A 20888-nucleotide genomic window follows, 5' to 3' on the forward strand; every position below is an offset into this window, starting at 1 on the left:
TATGAAATAGCTGAGGGTATTGCTGGTAAAATAACTAAGTATTTCTGAGGTTGGATGTGGTCACAGATCATCTTACTTGGCTCTTTTATATTCAGGATAAGGAGTGTGAAATTTCTTCTGGGATTATTCATTATATGCTCCACGCCTTGGATTCTCAGCACATAATAGGAGTAAAGAAGAAGACCAGGATGGCAAACTGCCTGTGCCATTGCAATGAAACTCTCCATGGCCATCTAGCCTTAATTTCTGATGTCTCAAAATATTTCAATTTATAGTGGAAGAAACCTATATGATGTAATTCCACCAGCAATAGAAATCTACATAATAGTCCAGGGACACTAGGGCGTGTTCTTACTGCAGCTTTAGAGCACTGAACATGAACTCTCTTACCTTGTTGATGTACCAGGAATGGGACGCCCCGTATCCACCAGAACACACCAGCAGTAGCCTGTGGAAGGATGGCACTGCACTGGTTTGTAGAGGCCACCCTGAGCACACTCTGGAATGAACACATTGTCCTTCTGGGGCTGCTTTGCTTCCTCCAGGGCTGACTGAAGTTCTTGATCACATGATGATGCTTTTGGATGGAGAAGAAAAAGTATTGAAGAAGATAGATGGAGAGAGCCTACTCAATTTATCAAACAGACTTTATCTTTCTTTGATTGCATTCAAGGATTTTCTTTGTGAAGGCTTGCTACAGCTCAAAAACCAGCTACATTGGTTTAGGCTCTATATTTTTAGAAACTTTAGTTTTCTTTTCATGCAGCTGCTTCATTTTATAGTACTAACATGTTGAACATCCTTTTTCCTATACTTGATATAATCTAAGGACAAGCAAATACTTTGTGACCTTAAAAAAATCCTCATGCACTCCACAGTCCCTAATGTACGGATTCTTTTCAGAGAGAATAGTAAAAATCCAACTGCTTAGGATTCTTTAATGAATTATTCATCTAGATATTCATCTGGATGTTTATATTCTGCTCATTCTCTACAATTTTGAAACAACTCTTAGCACACTGACAAATCTTCCACGTTCTTTTCTGGTGATTCTGGTATTGGCAACGTATCATTTGCTCTGGAGAGCAAAGACCCATGAGAAGAATACATTTTTATGTCATGTAATCAGCATGTCAAAAATCTTCCAGAATGTGTGAAAAACTGACATATCTATATATTCTCAGCCTTTACACGAAACTATGAGGCAAGGGGGAAAGAGCAGAAACCACAGGGCTTGAGAAGGCCTGTCAGTTTACACCAACCAGTAAAATAACACCCCTGCTGAGGATTTTTGGTCACTGATGTACATGTGAAACTTCAGAGAGAGTAAATAAGAAAGATTATCCATTAAAGCCATTGTTTTGCCAGGGACTTTAAAATCAGTCACATATCCAGTGAAATTTAGATTGTTAAAAAGAACAATTCTGTATAATTCTCAAACTATCCAGTTGGAAAAAAAAATTAATATTTGAAAAGCAAGCATATTAAGCACTCTACAGATGTTCAAATTATTAACAGGAAAATTTCAAGCTAGGAGAATTTTGATCAATAAGAGATTGTCTTCAGTTAAAGAACAGTAATTTTAACGTTTCAATTTTAAAAAATGTGGGTAATAAATGATCTTCTTTCAAACCAGTTAAAGAAATTACTTTTTGACTTTTAATATTCAGTGCACAAAGAACAAGTTGAATCCTGACTGAATGTTCTAGTGCATTTTAACAAATTTCATCTCTAGTGTAATCTTGTTTACTTTCATCCACAGAGTTCAGGAAATTTGCAAATTAAAGGCATCAACAGAAATTCACTCCTCATGTCCAGAATACTACTGCTCCTTGACAGCTTTTTGCAAATGTAAATGTCCAAAAACACGTGTAAGACTTCTGCTGCAGGGGAAAAGGTGGTAGGAAGTTAAACACCTTCATACTTTAAATGGCACACAATTCCATCTATACAATGGTCTGATTTACACAACAGTCTGCTCTTTTCCAATCCATGTAAAAGATTTTAAGAAAGAGAATATCACTTGGCAGCTTGATTACACAAGGCACAGATGGAGGTCTTTAGCTGACTTTTTTTCCTCTTTTGTTTCATGCAGTACTTGAACAGGGTATAAGTTGATGATTTTGCATGTTTTTGTCTTGGTCTACCCACTGACATAAACAGAGATTGAATACTTCTCAAATTTCCAGTGTTTAGATAATAAAATGTACTTAGAGAATCACTGTGGTAAGGGCAGAAACACTCCTTAAAAAGGGAAATAGGAATTATTTGCATGTTGAAACCTTCACAGAGATAACTATAGTTTGACAAAGTAGAAATCTGTCACCAACATCCTCCTAGAGTAGCCAAAATAAATCTTACCCTCAGTGAACCTGGAGAATGATGACTATCACAAAACAAGCTGTGACAACTCTAGAAAACACCTCACTTAGCTTTGTTGCTCACTTTTCATGTCTTGTATACAATCAAGAAAAAAAGAAGCTGCTGGCATAAGAGAGAGGAAATAACTACTTCTCTTTAAACTCCACTAAATAAATGTCTCTTTTATACTGATAAATCTTGGGACCATGCCATTAGTTACTGTGACCTTCTCTTGGTTTATGTCCTTGTAACTAGCAACACAGTATGGCAGATGTGCAGGTATTCTTATCTCCCCAAAGCCCAGCTTTTTACAAAAAAATACATTTGCATGCTCCCAGCTTTGTTTAGAAAATACACCTAGTCAGGTCATCCAGATAAACAAAATGTATCTGAACAGAGAGGGTGTGATGGAAAATTCCCAGTGCAGAAGCAGATATGAACTGTTTCAGCTGTGGGCATAAGCTACACTCCCTAATTTCTGTGAAACTCTAGTTTCTACTGATGGAAACAACTCATGGGCCAGTGCAGTCACCTCTGCTGAGGTGCTTTAGGAGACAGTGTTAGACTGAAAACTGGTCTTTACTGGTTTATGTGCTGAGGCAAGATTTTCTACAAGAGGCTGCTCAAGCCAGAAATTTGTACCTTTTGCACTAGGTCGTGTTTCTTTTGGTTTTTTTATTCCCTTATGTCAGGTTTTAAATCTCAGAGGTACAAAAAGGACAACTATGGGGTAGATGTCACAGGAAGGCTGAAAATGTGCCATATACCTTTAGAAGGGACAGTCAGAAGACTGCTTGATCTTAACAGCACAAGTGGGACTGGAAATTGAGCAGACAGTAATCAAAGGAAGGTTTAAAGAAAAGAGGAATGACTATCCCTTTCTCAAAACTTTTAATTTTTTATCTTGCCCTTACAGATAGGAAATTTTAACAAGCAGAGGAACACTTATCACTGGGCTTAAATTAGTTTTCAGATAAAATCTTGATTATTTCTAACAAATTAGGAAAAAACGAGTAAAATACACACTACTTCTGTCAGTTCTCTATGAGCCAAAGGAGTGAGTCTTATTACAAATCCATTGAACAGAATTCATTAATTTCATTCAATAAAAGTGCAGAATAGCTTATCATTTTTCTCCCTCATACAATGGCTAATGAGCTTCAGGTCAGCTATCAGGCCATCAGCCCAAAAGAGTAATTTCTGAAGTCTAATGTTTTATACACTCTTGACACAGCCATTTGTGTCACCATTACTACTTCCCTGTTTGTTTTACCCACTAGAACATTGTCCCTACCTAAAGGAAAACTGATCTAAAGTCCTTATCTATAATCCTGCCTGCCAGAACCAGAACATTAATCTTCTGTGTGATTTCCTGTCTGAGGGAGCCATTCATCCCCTTTCAAACTTTCCTTTCAATTATTTACAGCAGGAGTAGGGGAAAGATGCAACTGTGATGCTAAGAGCTCTTATCACAAGAGCTACCATACCACTGAAAATAATTGCCTTTGTAATGTCAGAAGAATCATGGTCAACAAATGCTCATTTCCCAGGAGAACCAGTGATAAATGTCATTAACTTAGAAAATCTCTGACAGTTTGTCCAAACAATCTGACAACAACTATGAACTGGAACCATAACAGATGGATGCCAGAAGTTCATAAAGTGAAACAGAATGGCAAAGGATCTATGCCACAATAAAAGTGGGATAAATACCTTACTCATTAAAATGCATAGAACTTTCTATGGAATGTGTTACTACAATAACATTCCTTCTGGGAACAGAAAAGCACTGACACTCCAGTTTCTTCTTTTCAAGTAATATGTTTACATTGTTATTTCACTTAGTTTCTTCAATTTCACCTTGACAGAAAGAGATACTTTCCAAGCATCTTAGTAAAAAAAAAGTTAAACGTTGCTAAAAAATCCTTTCTGTCTAGTCTATCATGTAAGCCAATGCTATAGCTTAGCTGGGATAATTTATTTCAGGTTAATAAACCTTTCTGCATTTCCTACCCCAACTATATTTTATTTAGGCTTATAAGCATTACTGATTCAACAGAGACATTTCAATCATGTAAGGAAATACTCATTTTAGCCTGATTTTACACAAAAGCCTTTGTACAATCCATCCAATGGCCACTTCTGAATGATAAAGTAAAATTCTTGCTTACCACATGAGCGAGTTTAAAAAAAATGCTTTAGATGTAATGTATGTTATACTTTCTATGTCACAATGCTATTCGATTTCTTCCCTTTTCATTATAAAGATTAGTTCATACATACATTTTTCATGTTCTGGTTTAAGATGCCTTTTGAATGAACTGTCCATTACAAACAACCAGCTGAAATGTTGCATCTTCTGTCAATAAGAAACACTTCAGCTAATGACAAACTCATGTTTTATATAAAATCTTTGGTCGATTTTATTTTTTTTTTTGCCAGTCCTCACTAACAAAACAGTCTGGATATCAATAAATCAAGTTAATTTATAAGACTTTTTTAAAGAAAATTTAGGTTAATTAAGAAAATTTAAATTAAAATAATTTTTAAGAAAAATACCTCACTAGTAATAGGACGTAACACTGTAAATACTTATTTATTAAAGACTGCATTTACTCATCTCTGATGGGCTGCCTAAAATGCTAATTAATGGTTACTTGGAAATGTCCTAGAGGAGAATAGCAGTGACTTTTCTGGAAAAGTCATCCTGAATAATCTATTTAACTGTGCGTTTTTCTATTGCACATCTAAAACGCCATGTATGTTAGGATAATCATCTTGTTAGTCTTGTAACAGGCCTTTTATTTCAGAAATTCAAGCAGTTATTCTGCTGTGTCTTATCACAACTTCTCCCAACATGTGAAATTTTATGACTACAAATAGTCTGAGTTGGTTTTTTTGCATAAATATAAATAGCTGTATTACTTCTGTATTACAAAATTTCAGTGTGTTCTGCAGAAACAAGTTGCCAAATCTGCAGAAAATTACAGAGGCATCTGTATGGTACTTTAACATTTCCTGCCACTATACAAACATTTCCTTCCAATTTCCTTAACCCCACAATGTACATATAACAAACAGAATCCAATCCAAGAAATTATTTTTTCAGTTGGTTCCTTCTCCCTCCTTTTCTCATTATCATAATAGGCCATGAAAGGACAATTTAGACAGCCTGGTTTTCAGGGTAAGTGGATCTTTTATTAGGGCTTGAAGCTCTGTGTCCCCTATAGAAAGCAGGTAACAAGAAACCTGTGAACAAAAATACTTCCAAAAGTGATAAGCAAATTCTAGAGGAGGGCAGTGTAACATTACAGGCAGTAAATATTGCACTTCTGTTTCTGGAAAGATATACAGACAGAATATAATTGTGTCCATGTTTCAGTATACTTAAATTGTATAAAAAACTCTGTTAATCAGTGTTATTCAAATCATCTGTCTGTTCTAGTTAATTAAGCCTAATTTGAGTGTACTTCAAGTACTGATTTACAGAAGATTTGTGCTAGTTTATTTCATCATTAGGATGGCTAAATAGTCATCCTGATGACCATTAAACTCTCCAAGAAATTTCACATCTCATGAGAATAAGAATTTGATCCATTTGCTTAGGATGAACCCTCTTTGAACCAGTGAAGTTAATACACCCCAAGGAAACTGATCACAATATGTTTTTACATTTTTAACCAGTTTTCATAGTATTCATGTTGCATTGAATGGAATTCCACTTACATTACACCAAATTGTATTTCCACATATGACCAAAATGCTCACTTTAGAAAGGAAAGTGGGAAGTGGGATAATTTCTATTCAAGCTATGCACTTCCTGCAGAGGAGCTCAAGTTGACTGAATGGCAAGATGGTCTACTACAGTAGTGGCCCCATCACTCCAACTCCAGCAAACATGCCCCTTCAAGGTGTACTAACAGGCTTTTTACCTGCAGCTGACCAATTTCATTACCCAGAATCCATTAATTCTGTTCCTGCTATAAGCACAGCTAATAAAAATGACAAAAATTCCCCAAATTATTTCATTCTAGTGAAGGAGAGATGTAATTCCATAGCTTTCTATTTTTTCAGGGTTTCCAGCTCTTGTCCAGACATTCTCCAGCATGATAGATTCCTTCTCTGAAGAGGCAGATGAAGTGGTGAATGCACTTGGAATGCCAACTTCCTACTCTTTGTGCACTGTAAGTTATTTCCTTGCCCCTCATGGCCATAGCACCGGCATCTCACATCAATCTTTTTTAAGAAGACTGGGTTTTTTTCAAACCAGGACACCTGTTCTTACAAGAATTTGTCTGCCTGCCACCTCTTCACACTTTCAAGTAACCTCAATTCTAATCAAGTGCAGCTCAATATACAAAAAATTGCAAGAATTAATTTGCTTATGCTACTAGCTTCTTATAAGTGCTGTTCAGTAACCTGAAACAAACAAGGAGTATTTATGTGGGCCACGCTTCCCCCAGCAAAACTCCATGTAAAAATACCTACTAAATTCAAAGGAGAATACATCAGGTCTCAGCTGAATATATTCATATGCACGTATGTTTCCAGTTAAGCCTAATATTTGTTCATGGACCAAGTATTGATTGTTAGGAACAGGTAAGATTAATAAACATTCAACCTTAGACCCACAATCTAGATGGCAACCAAAACTTAGGACTAAACTACAGCATGAATACTCATCTGGCACCACATGTTTTGATTTACATTAGGTTCAAATACTCGTCAGCATGAGGGTTCTCAAAGCCTGGAGGAGGCTGGCAACTTTCCTACCCATATTCTCTCTCCTTTGGGAAAAAAGTTGTGGGAACCAAATATTGCAGGCCCCTTGTGTGCATTTTCAGAGAGTTCTCAATGTACAGCTGATCACTATTTTGCACTTTTGGAGCTTGGGCTGATGACTGTGGCTCAAAAAGCTCACTGCTTCAACACAGCCCTAATGATTAATTTATGCCCATTGAACAAAGAAGGATAAATCACAGACAGATGCTTGCATTTATCTGTGTGGTTTCATATGCAAAGACACTGGAATTTACAAGGAAAATAATTGGAAAATGCACTGAGTCCATTGAAAAAAAGATTCAAAACACAGAGACCACTAGCCCCCATTCAGCTTTACCTGAAAAGAATATAATCATAACCAATATAATCTACTGGTATACTCCAAGATTTTCTCAAATTTTACCCTGAGTTTGAGTAACCAAATAGCTCTACATCAAATCAAGATTTCTGAAATATGCAAATTCTGGTTCTACCATAAATCAGAGGTCTGAAATGTATGAGATGACTTGCTCTTTAATCAAAATCCAAACCTACTTTTCTGCTGGATTTTTTTTTTTTTTTTAAGTTTCTGGCTTAGGGAAGTTTTTGCACATACCTCTGCAATTCTTTATTTTCTTAAGATTTGAAATCATGTAACCACAGTAACTGAGAAAGACTGTAACCACAGTCACTGCAAAAGAAAAAGAGCTATTTTCCTTCAAAAAGCCTGCTATTTTAGCCTTCTATTTGGTTGTTCCTTTGCTTGCTTGTTTATTTATTTTTAGCCCAACTTCTTGGTTAAACAGATGAGAAACATTATGCAAGTATTCAAATTTATCCTCTCACAGAATTATAACTAATTTAAATTAATCAGCATTTTTTTGTGACCCTTTTTCTCTTCACTGCCATTGAACATTAAGGGATCAAACTAGCTACTTCTTTTAAACCAAATGTAATTTTCTATTTAATAGATGCAATTCAGATTAAATAAAATAGTAGCATGAGATCTGTCCCAACTTGAAAACACACAGAAATTAGTCTTCATTTAGAAACATGACAATCAGATTCTAAATGTTTAAATATTAGCACTTAATTCTATAGTAGATAAATAATAGAAAAACATGAAGTGAGTGTACATTAGATCAAAGATTCTTCATTACAGCCAAAATTTTCATATTGAACTTCCCAGATCAAATATTTTATTGTACCTTCTATGAAATGTGAGAGAGCAGTAAACTAAAAGCAGCATATTTTTGTCAAATCTTTAGCAGCAGTGTATGAAAGTGATAGCAAGCCTCTGCAAAATGCCAGGCATGTTACAAGGACTGTTTACACCCTTACCTTCTTCAATGGATCTTTAAAAGGAACCTTTATATAAATCAAAAATAATTTAAAGCCAAATGGTCAATGACATGGCATCAGGCTTCACAAGGAGAGTGAAATATCTGGTCTTCTGAGGAGATGAGATCCCTCATCTTGCTTTTGCTCAATTAATGGAAAGAGCAAGGATTATCATCACCAGGTGCTCTTTCTAGGCTTTGTTAACTTGATTTCCCTAACATGACAGAGAATAATGTGCAAATGACTGCCCCATCCTGCAAGGATACATCTGAAGGCAGTTATTTGCCAAATGGGATGAAATCTGATTTTCCTACATACAAGGAAATGCTGGTACCTATTACTGCTACATATGGCTGCCTCATCCTGCCAGAGCAGAGTGGCCCCACTGTGTTCAAACTGCAAAACCAACCAAACAATAAAGCCACCACCCAAAATTACTTCAAATGAAAGTCACTGGCATTTCCCAAACACAGTGGCTGGCTGGCCAGCTTGCTATAGCAATCTGAAGGCTCATTCATTAAACAAAATTGCACAAAACTATCATTCTTGCTTTATGAGCATATTGACCAGCAAATGTGAGTCTCTTGCCAGTGGAAAAATCTCTCATTTTTCAAGAGAGATTTGAAATGAAAATAAAGCTGATTCACTTTTTCCATAGAGCTGTGAAAATGGAACTCTTTGCCAGGTAAGCTGAGGATACATATTTGTTTGAATAGCTCTACCAAAAATTTTTAAAAAACCCATAAAACATGCAAACAGGGGTGCCTAAATTCATACTTTGGCACTTAAATAACCCAGACAACTTGCACGAATGCTTATCTAGCATCTCCCTTCCATGAAACAGAAGCTGTTTCTCTTCTCCATTTGGGAAATTGAGATACACCAAGGCGTGGATATGACTTTGGGTACTTGACCTTAGGCACTGAAGCAATTTTCCTTTCAGAGGTGCACAGTGGCATCTCTGGCTGCAGCCTGTGTCATGCTCCTGCCACTGGTTCACACTGCTAATGCTGTTGGCACCATGCAGTGTTTTCCAGCCTTATTGCTTAACTCCTGCCTGAGGTGACTGCACTCCACCTACATCCAATTTTCTCAGTGTCAACTCATTTCCAACCACCTTACAGACAGAACCTGACTACTGTTGCAGAAGTTAGCAGGAGCCAGAAGGACTTCTGTCTGTTTCATGAGAATGCGCTCCGAGATCCATATTTAAAAATGTGCAGATATGTTAAATAAATTAAAAAAAAAAAAAAAAAAAAAAAGTTATTTAGTTACTTTGAATTTTGATAGCTCTCCTTTACATGTGTCAGAGTATCTTACAGAATGGTCAATACTGTCTGTCTGCACTTTTGTCTAATTCATAGCAGACTGGATGGGCATTACAGAATGGTAATAATTTGGCCCTCTGGCATTGAGCAGGAATACAGAGATTAAACAGACTGCTGAGACATAAAGTTTTTCTTCAGTACTTCAGGCAGTTACTTTGACAGCCATAATGCAAAAGTTTATGCTACCATTGCCTCTCAGATAAGTATCCTTAAAACCTACTTGGTTTAAACAATGCCAAAATTTAATAATTGTTGTAATTCTGAAAACATAACTGCACCTTTAAAAGCTAACCTACGACAGATGAATCAAAAATTGGCCATTTTTCTACTGTTTGTTTCTTCTTCTTCAGAAGGCAAAAAGCAGGTGGAACATAAGCATGCATATTATTGCTTCTGTCTCTTATTACAAGGACTGTGTTGTGCAATGTAAAATCTTTTAACAGAGCAACAAATTCTCTAAGGTGGTATCATCTGTTGATGATACTGCTCCCAGAACTCTTGTCTTCAGTATGGGATTCAACAACATGAACATGAAGCCTGGTCAAAAGGTAACTGCACTGCTTTAACCCTGCATAAAGCTGAAGGCTCATCTTAGATTAGAGGCTGTACAGGTCTGTGTCCCCCAGCACACTTTATCCAAAGCACACTATTTATACAGCACGTAGGATGTCAGTATTCGTAACAGGAGAGCTCCAGGATTCAGATATAAGACTGTTTACTTGTTTTGGCAACGTTTTGTGTGCAATAAAGAGGATGAGCCAAAGAAGAATAAAAGCCAGTAAGAATATTCTAATACTAATTCTTTTGGTTCCAACGACTTTTAATATAGTTTTATGTTGCTCTTTCTTTTCTTTTTTTTCTTTTGTCATATGGCTGTGGTTAAACAGCTCAGCCCGTGCTTTGGTTTCAAGAACAAAGACAAATCTTTGGCTTGGCTTTACCTTCATACCTTGGAAAAAAACAGGAGCAATCGAAATTAAAAATTCCAATTCTACCCACTTTCATCTCTGTTTTCAAAAATAAATAGTTCTCTGAAGAGTTGATAATGCTAAATATGATGTGAGAGTCAAATATCCCTATGCTTTTGAAGAATGGGAGACCTACAATCATATTGAAAATTCCAGGCCAAAATTTCTGCTCCTGTAAACTGGAACCATTCCATTGCACACAGTAGAGATCAGCAGCAGAAAATTCAGTCCCAAGAATATTCAGAACAATTGCAAAGGCTTCTTGGATAATGCAGAGAACAAATTACTTTTGAACTAGTAAAATGAGAGTTTTAAAGTGTCTAAGTATTCTTAATGCTTTACAACCCATGATTATGTGCTCAGAAGATCATTATTTTAAGTGTTAAAAATGCCACATGTACAACCTGTATAAATGGTACAAACCTTACAAAAATACCTCCCAACAATCTACTGTGTGTGAGAGTAAAGACCAGGTTTCCCAAAGTGCTATTTCACAAGGTTCTTCCTTGGTATGTCCAGCCCTTTCTGACCTGTTCACATCTTGCCTCCCCACATAGACATGGACAACCTCAAACCATATTGTTTTTAAAGCTCTCTACAACTAAGGAAGAAAGCACAAAAGACTAGTTTTGGCAGTACTGTTCAAGTAAAACAGATTATAAATATTTAACTTTTACAATGAGCATCACAGGAAAGAGCAATGCTGGCATTCAGTCACCTAATAAGGAAACGTTTTTATTATCGCTTATGTGAAGACAGTTCTGTTATTGTTTCTACATATTATGCATTGTATGCTTTGTGTTTTTTTAATTTGGGAAAATTAAACGTTGTTTAATGGCTTGACAATAATGCAAAAGGAAGCTCAGTGTATGATGCTCCCAGGAGGTTGTGAAGCTATTGCAATCAGAGCTGTTGCTAATTAAATCTGCCTATTGTTACAAAGCATTTGGGGCCAAACCAATCAACCACTGACATAATTAATGTAGTCTACAAGGGCCTTTGGTGGTACTTGTTTTCATCAATCATGAGGAACAAACACAGGCTAAAGAAGAATGGAAAAGCCTGTGTATTTACAAACCTGCTTGCCTTGGGTCTCATTTGGGAATAACTACAGTACACTCCCATGGCAAGTACCCTTGAACACTAGCAATTTTGCCTCACAGATGTATGCACATTTTCATAAAGATAACATGCAGGAGAAGACACAGGCTCTCTCTTGCATCAAAAGGGCAAGGCTATCCTCTTTTGCTTGTGTTCTACATACATATTTTACAATGGCACAATGGCAGGTATAGTTTGCAGAATGAAGGAGAGGAATCTTCAAAGTTATCAATCCGTTACAAGGAAAAGGATGTAAATCCAATGTCATGATTTACATGACTGAAACACTGAGACCGACAAACAAAACAAAAGGCATGAAGTCTACATGCAAAATTGTAAAAAAAGGGTGCCTTTTCATTTAAATACCACTATTTCAATTGGTCAATACAACATATTTTTCTTCACTTCCACATGCTACACTGCCTAAGTCTGTAAAGCTGCATATTGTATTCTACAGTTCTGTACTAGATGCTATCTCAACAACCTCTCTGATGAAACTTTTCTTCTGCTTGCCCAGAAGATCTGCCCAGACTGCTACAGCCCTGCCCAAAGCAGAGCCAGGGTTAGAGCCCTGGAGTTCCTGGCTGGCTGCCCTGAATGTAAGCAATGAAACCACACTGTCTGCCTCCGCTAGCTGACGTCAGATCAGATGTTTTTGGGTACAATACTTTGTAGGCTACTTAAGTCTCCACAATGACATCCTGAGGAAGTGATATTGGCACAAAATATAGTCCAAGACTCAGAGCACTAGTCAGAAAAACAGCACTGACATTACGATACTTGTACTGAGTTTCATTTGAAAAACTTGAATGAACTTCCAGAAAACAACTCACTGTTTTGACTAAGGTGATGTGTTCTTACTTAGGAAGCATTCTAACTTAGGATGAATTATTATTAAGGAAGTATTTTTACTTAGTAAAATACTGAATTAATGCTGAAAATATACTTCACTAGCTTTACAGTCAAATATCTAGGTCCTCCTACATTTTGGTATCCTTCAGTATCCTGCAGTATGGATAACACAGCTGGACATCATCAACAGTCTCTGACATCCTACACAGATAGGAAATGAGACCTTTCCAAGTTTACTCAATCTAGAGTAACTCTCTCTCCTATTCTCTGAAGTCACTGCTCAACTGGGTGCTCCAAAGAACTCTCAGCTCGGTTTTGGGGTCACTGTATTTTCAGGATAAAGCCTGCAAACTCATAGCAGGACCAACAGCCTTTATTGCTTGGTTATTCTCCTCATAAAGCCTCCAGTTCATGTCTTGGCTGCCTTAGTTAAAAGGAGAAGATGAAAGAAAAGAGAGATTATAAATCAGTGTTACAAGATATGTTCACCAGCATTTGAGATTGCATGATGATATCTAGGCCAAAACTGAGAAACAGGCAGTGAAGATCAGCATTGACAGGAGAGAAAGAAGACTGCAAATAAAGGACTGGAAACAGAACAGAGAATTCTCTGGATGCATCAAACTTTGAGGATCAATAACAGTGACTATAATAACATTGCAGAAGGCTCCAATAACAGCAGGTATGAAATACAAGATAAATTAAGCTTAAATATACTGTTCTGATTCACGAACTTTCTTAATCATATAGGAGATGAAATTATCTGAAGCAAGGCATTTTTCCTCTAGCTTTGCTGTGGATGGGGGTGTTCTATATAGAAGCCACACAGGCTCATTTTGACAAGAGTATTGAAAAGGTAAGTGCTCCATGACAATCTTAGCACCATGGTTAGTTATGTGTTATAGTTATAGTTATATTCTCTGACGTCTGAAGATATTTATGAATATTCAATTTTTCTGAACATATTTATGCTTCAGTGTGCAAAACACATAATCTGGTGACAATACAGTTGTACATAAAGGCAATAAAGAGCAAATACTTTATTCAGCCTTTCAGCTGGCAATACCAGTGGAGCAGAGCGGCCCTTCTGCTGACAGCACATTCATCAAAATCAAGAGGAATTCCAGCTGTGTAACAGCAGCAGAATTGGGGTGGACTGTCCTATTGTCACTGATTCAGTATACTACATACTAGATGCTTTAAGAAATGAGTATGAACTGTGTTTCCAAGAGAAGCAATAACACCATCATTGGCCCTGTACCATTAATGTCCTCAAAAAGTGAAAAATTTCAAAAAATTAAATCCTCCAGGCCTCTCTCCTTGTAAGTCTTCCAGTGGTACTAGCCTTGTAACTGCAGCAGAGTCACTCTTATTTACACTGCTCTCAGAAAAATGAGGCTTCATGCCTGCTGAAACTAAATCAACTCTCACAGTCATTTGCTATTATTATATTGGACTGTTTAGCTAAAGAGATGAACTACAGGATGTGTGACTACACTGCAAGTCAGTGTTTTATACTAAAGATGTTGGTAGGGTAATGGGGACAAATGACCTTTCAAACCACTGACATTTATACTGATACTTTTGGCCTTGCTGCTTTTCTGTTGTGTCAATTCATAGGAACTTAAAATCATGTCCTAAAAATGATCTCAGATTGCTTTGAAAATCTGATTAGAAACTGCAACAACAATAAAACTGTAAGTCCCTTAAGCTAAGAGATTTATACAGCCAAACAGGAGAGCAATGAGATTAGCAATTTTCTTGTTACCCTATCTGGCAGTTTGAGATTATGACTATAGCTACATAATGGGAGGTTTAGGAAAGTCAGAGAGAAAACAAGATCAGAATTTATTTTTTTCTCCCCCCAAAACCAGTTAGGCAAATAAACAAAGATAAAGTGCCCCTACCTCCTTGCCAGCCAGAATAACTGGGCACAGGGATTTTCTGACTGCACCAGGGCAGTGTGGTCATGAGCCTCTGCAATTAATCTCACCTCTGACTGTTTAAAGTCTCCATTGTGTCAGAGTATGTGGATGAATTCACTAAGCAACAGGCAAACAACCCTCAGGATCAGTCTTTGTCAGTCTTTTCATCTTTCAGAATTTCCTTTAATACAGATGTGAAAATCTGGCCTAATGACTGAAGGAGACACTCAACCCTTCATATGATTTGAACTTGAACAGATCTTGCAATTCTGAACTATTTTATTTTTTGCAAAATCCTAATCTCAGATTTTGGAAGTATTGAAAAGTTAATTTGGCTTCATACCCCTCTGACCAAATATTGAGTTTGTTGCCTTGATCTAACTGAATGTACTGGAAGATAATTCAAAGGCATTAAAAGTCACCCATATTTGAGGAATTTATGTATTTATAATGAATTCTAGAACCACAAAAACTGCATCTAATCATTCCTTCAAACAGAAGTCATTAAAAGTTCTTTCTGATAAGTTGTTCCCTGAAGAACAAAACTGGTGAGTTTAAAGATCACTACAATCTCACTGGAAAACAATGGTAAAAGGTAGCCGTAAATGGCAAGAATATAATTTTTTTCATAGCTTTTTATGCCTTTAATACAGTTGCTTGAAAATTTTATTTTGACTGTCTGCTGGAAAACCAAGTATTTGAATGAAAAGATGCTTTTCATTCAAAGTGTTTCTTTTTTGATAAAAAAGAACAAAACAAAACCCCTCAACAAGCTGTTTGTGTTGAACTTCATAGAGAACCATGCCCTCAAAAAAGGAAGAACTAATGAAGTTTTAAAATTACAGCACCAACAAGACATTACAACAAACTATAAAGATTTTGAGTTTTGAGCCAAAACCATTCAGTTATTTGAAGATCATTTTTGTTTACTGAGTTTTTGTCTTGAAGATGTGCTTTTTTAGATGAAAATACATATATTTAAAAAACAAGTTCCCTAGTAAGTTGTGTTTTTCAAAGAAGGCTGAATTTTCAATCAGTCTGGCATATTAAGATTTGCCGTCTTTTCTCTTGTGTTTTGACCAAGAGAATTTAAGATCTGAAATTTAATTTACAGCCTTAATTGTATTTAAACATTGTTTTATTTGTGGATGAGTGCAGATACTTAGTCTGCTGTTTTAAAACTAAAACAGGTATTACAAACAGCTTAATAAAAAACAGTGTCTTCAAAGACTGCTTCTTCCCCAGCAACACAGAAATCTAGTGCACTAGAAACAATATTTAATGTTATTCCTACACAGTTATTCCTAGGCATTGCAGAGTGCAGGGAAAACACAGTGCCTAGTATTGATCTGGAGCAGTCTGACTGGAGAGATGACAGAGCATGATGTACAGAGTGCAGTGAAATGTAAAACAAGACAGTCATAACCCAATAGTTGGGGTATAGATGAGATCTCAAAGTGGGTTTAGATACTTTAGCAACATAACTTTACTACAAGAAGCTCCCTTGCTCTGATGACCCTTGGGGTGGCTTTGTGTGGAAAGGAGGCTCTACATCAGAAATTAACAAAAGAATCCAGTACACTGCATTAAGGAGAGGGTAGGGTGAAGGATCCATGGATAACAGCATTAACTTGGACCTCAACAACCCCTAAAAGCAGGCACTGCTGTGAAGAGTCAGAATACTGCAACAGTCTCACTGCAGACGTGTGGTCAATGGACAGATTTGGGGGTGAATTCCACCCGTCACACAGAAGTCACTGTAGGAGGTGTATTTCTCTTGCTTTAGTACCAAATGGAAAACACAAAAATTACTGATGAAGTCTCAAAAAGTTCCTGCATCACGCGACTTTTTTTACAGAATTAAGGAAAAAGACAAGAATTTTTTTTTAAAATAATTAAACAGTGCATGAACTGTAACACAAGCTGTCAGTGTCATCAACAATTTTGCTCAGATACATGGCTTGGCAAATAAGAAATTTGGAATTCCTATGTGATAAACAATCCAATTAAAAATCCCTCCAAGTTTAAGCCACCATGACTAGCCATAACCTGATCTATCAGGGAACATTACATGGTCCTCCCATGGTCTGTATTTCCAATAACAGAATTTTTTGTGCAGATTAGTAGATTTCCACAGTCCATCTAACTGGTTTTCGCTTCTTTTCCAAACAAAGGTTATTCAGTGATTGGAAGGGTAGACAGCTCGTCATTTGACTGATCCTGGTAGAAGAAAAAACTGCATTTCTGCATAGAACATGGACATTTCCTCCTAACTATCTGGTCGTTGGATGATGCTGGAAGGCCTGGCAGCTCTTACTGTTTATCCTGTTGGAAGACCTATCTTCTACATACCACCCAACACTCATAGAACAGCCATAGCCAGAACCAGACTGTCTTGACTGAAAAGTTTTATCTATTTCCCAGAAAGATTATGTCATTAGATATTATCCCGTCTAATACATTTCTGTGCATTAACATGATTTACATGATTTTTTTTTCATCTGTCACTAAAATACAGATCATTAACCTGACATTCCTCTTAGGATTTATGGACCCTATTGATGTTTTTATGATTATGCAATCTGATGTCTGGCAAACCACAGAAAGCTGTGGGTAGGTGGAGGAGTACATGTCTGAAAACTAAAGGAGAACTTCAAGCAGGACTGTTGTGTCATTTGCTTGCTGAAAAAAGTAATGTGATGTAATTAAAAATGGTCAGGAAAGATTACTATCTTTTGGCATCAAATTTTAACACATGCAGTAAAATAGAAATTATCAGCCTTGCCTAAAACAGATTTTTTTCCCTCCCCACAGTGGGGGTCTAGTAAAGCCCTGGAACATCCTGAGGATAAAGAACATCAACTGGATGTAAAACAGAGCTCTTTTTTTAATTGTTTAGGATGGGAGGATCTTCCCCTGTAATGGGAGGAAAAGGCTGGAAATGTCAGTGCTTGATCTTTTTTAAGGTTTTGAACTAATACATAAAATTAAAATGAAGATAAATGAAAATCCTTGTGAAAAGGATTATTAAAGATAGGACAGTTCTATAATAAGCATGATCCAGCAGCCTATGAATTAAGAATGAATCATAATATACAAGCAGTGTGGGGAGGTCTGGAAAGTTTGTTCTTCTTGGACAACTCTGAAAGAACTGAAAGACAACAGTAATTTTCCTTTACCAATTTAGGTCAGGCAAGGCAAAGCAAGGCAAGGAAGAGGACCAGAGAAGGAAGAATGATTTTTTTCCCTGGTGAAGAACATGAAGAGGCTGAAGGATACTGTTTCCTCTTTTGTAACAGGTTTATAAGGACTAGAATATCATTAAAAATTGATTTTGAAAAGTAAGACAAAGTTGTCTATTAGGAACTAAGTCAACCATTGGCCTGAGTGCTGTGAACATTCAGTAGGTTTTAAGCTCTGAGTTTTTCAGCTGCCAGAGAGTATCCTGCAAGCAATATTCAGAAAGAATTCTACTCTAAAAAACTACTGTGCTTCTTGACAGAAAAACAACAACAAAATCAGAAATTATAGTTCACTCCAAATAATTAAGTTCTTTCCTGAACCCTAAAGGGAACATTTAGTTAACAGCTACAAGAGTCAACCCAAATAGTTTGAGAAGGCCATAAGATTGCTGTTCTGGAAGCTTCCAGTCTTCATCTGAGTATTTCTTACTAAAATTCCATGCAATGCTTTTCTCTTTAACTGCCATGCACCACTTTGCTAAGAGAACAGGCCAAAAAAAAATGTTCTACCAGCTCATGTCTTTCAGCACCCACAGATTTTACAAAGCCCAAAAGCCAGATCTATGGCTACAATAAAATATTTGGACTTGATGTAGATGTCATGAAATAATGCTAGTGCCTTTTCTTGTGTAGGGAATCAACCTGCAGATGAGTCCAAGGTAGAAAGTTCACAGTAAAAATGTCTGAACTTGAACTTATCTAAAACTTGGCAGAGACAGATTGCCCATCTGTTATGGACTGTGTTTCCATTGACAGGATCTATGTGTTGACTTAATAGCCTGTTGGGATGTTTGAAAACATTTAAAATCAATACTTGTGCCTCTACTTTCCCTCTCATGGTTTGAATTGACTTTTTAGGGCTTAGGCCAACTCCATTTCAAATACTCTGGATTATCAATCATCTGTGCCAGAACTTTACAGATTTCCAATAGGCTGTTGTAACTTTTAGCCCATGAAAATATGACATGGATATACTTCAACAATTTATTGCCATGCCTTTGACTTCTCCAGCTATGGTTAATGACTGTATTTACAACACAAGCTGGGGAATGCAATTCCCATGGTTGAGTGTGGCTCATATCTCACTAATTGCTGGAAAGAAGCACTGTCTTCAGGACTGAAATGAGCTAGTAATAGGAAAAAAAATGCACTTTTTCTGTATAATGTAGTAGTTTTCAAGTAAAGGACCACTGCTACTAAGGCTCTTTCCCTATGCAAACCTACTTTATGCATTAATTTGAAGTCCATTTCTGAATGTCCAATATAGGCATAATATATTAAGAGGAAGTAGGAGTCATCCTCACCTGCCCCTCCTTTAATGCTAAATACAAGCAAATTTGAGAATGGAAGATTAGCCAGGGTTCTGCAGACCATGACTTCCTAGGAATCCCTGATGAAGAAGACAGGCAACAAACTTTTAAAATACTTTCTTCCCCTCTTGCCTAGTAGTGAGTTCTTTCCTCACTTTGTTATGATATCCATTTTGATCTCCTTCTGTTATAACTGGTCATATCTCAAATCTTCACATTTTAACGTAAGACTAATTCAAAATACTTCTAGAAAACTTCTACCTATTCTTTTAATAAATATGTAAGTGGAAACCTGCAACTGGATCTTAATTTTTCCTTGCTAGCTCACACAACTTCAACTGCAGGTAATTTATCTTCAATGACCACTAAAAGCAACATCTGGAAAATGCAACAATTAATGAGAATAAATAAAAAGTCACTGAGCTGTTACTCAGTTTTCTGTCTCTAGGTTATTAATTTTCCTATGCTTAGAAAGGAATAGCTCTTAGAATTGATGTAATTGGGCAGACACATGAACTGTTACATTTATTTCCTTTGAAAGAAAATGGCTTTTTTCAGGGCTTTTTTCATGCAAGTTTGGTGGTTTTTTGGGTTTTTTTTTGGGTTTTTTTTACTTCTGTCAGGACAGGCAAAACAGTAAGAAGTTAGGTTGAGTTTGGAATTAATATGAGCATCAGAGTATGAGAAACAAAACAAAGCAAGCTAACAAGACAGAAACTTCACTGACAACCAATATATTTTCCATGTGAGAAAAACTCTTATGTACAAAATGCTTTGAAGCTGTCAGATGACACAGCAATAAAAACTGCATTCACCTCTTAGAATGTCACTCTCTCATATTAATCAGTCTCACTGCACACTTTGCCAACAGATTCAGACTGTACAGACAGATAAATACAAGCAGCTATTTTGCATTGATACAGACACACAATTGCCACTTTAGATTTCATTATTTTTAGTCTGTTGAGAAAGTATTCTCAGCAGACATTATACCAACTGTTTTTATTTGCATTGTGAAAAGAATGAAACTACACTTCTTTGTCTATACACAACACAAAAAATGGTCTACAACCTCTGAAAAATGTCACACTATGTTCCCATGAATCCCACAGAGATATAAACTGCTGATAGAGTAGATGTAGCAGGAGAGCCTAAGAGATTTACAGTCCAGCCTGAGCTCTCCTTAGGGGACTGCATTTTCCCTGTTAGGTGATGGGAAAGTATCATCACTGTCTTCTCCATTCACATTACATTTACACTGAGCCCTGAAGTTACAGCAACTGGCAATTACTAAGAACATAGTCCAAAACATCCAGTTTCTCCAGGGCAAAAAACCTTCTATCCTCTGGTCTTCACAAAATGTTAAAGCTCTAAAAGAGAAGCTCCTGGATTTCCAACTGATTCTGGTGTGGGATTAAGCTCACCTAAAGCCCTGACACCTTAGCCATCAGCTACAGATCTGAACTAATGGATCTAAAGATCTAGAGATCTAAACTAGCCACCCTGCCTAGTGCTCTCCAGTTACCTAGTTGGCTTCACAATGCTGGGGCTGTACAATGAGCTGGGTGCCTCTCCAGGCTTCACTGACTGCACTGATTACAGTCCACAAACTGCAGCAGGAATCAGACACAGCTCACAGACACACACAGTGCGGGCTGCTACATTTTGGTGTCTCAGAACCCATGTAGTCCCCCGTTCA

At 36.8% G+C, this 20888-nt stretch overlaps 1 protein-coding gene across 4 annotated transcripts in view; it reads right to left on the minus strand.

The window, feature by feature from the left end:
* SMOC2 (SPARC related modular calcium binding 2) overlaps positions 1 to 20888 on the minus strand; it is a 131534-nt gene that overhangs the window by 38994 nt on the left and 71652 nt on the right. For all 4 annotated transcript variants that reach the window (XM_079298149.1, XM_079298148.1, XM_079298146.1 and 1 more), the window contains exon 8: positions 391 to 577. In XM_079298149.1, coding sequence (XP_079154275.1) covers positions 391 to 577 — 187 coding nt within the window. The remainder of the gene's footprint in view (positions 1 to 390; positions 578 to 20888) is intronic.

The sequence above is a fragment of the Erithacus rubecula genome (assembly GCF_903797595.1).
Source record: "Erithacus rubecula genome assembly, chromosome: 2".
Taxonomy (NCBI): Eukaryota; Metazoa; Chordata; class Aves; order Passeriformes; family Muscicapidae; genus Erithacus; species Erithacus rubecula.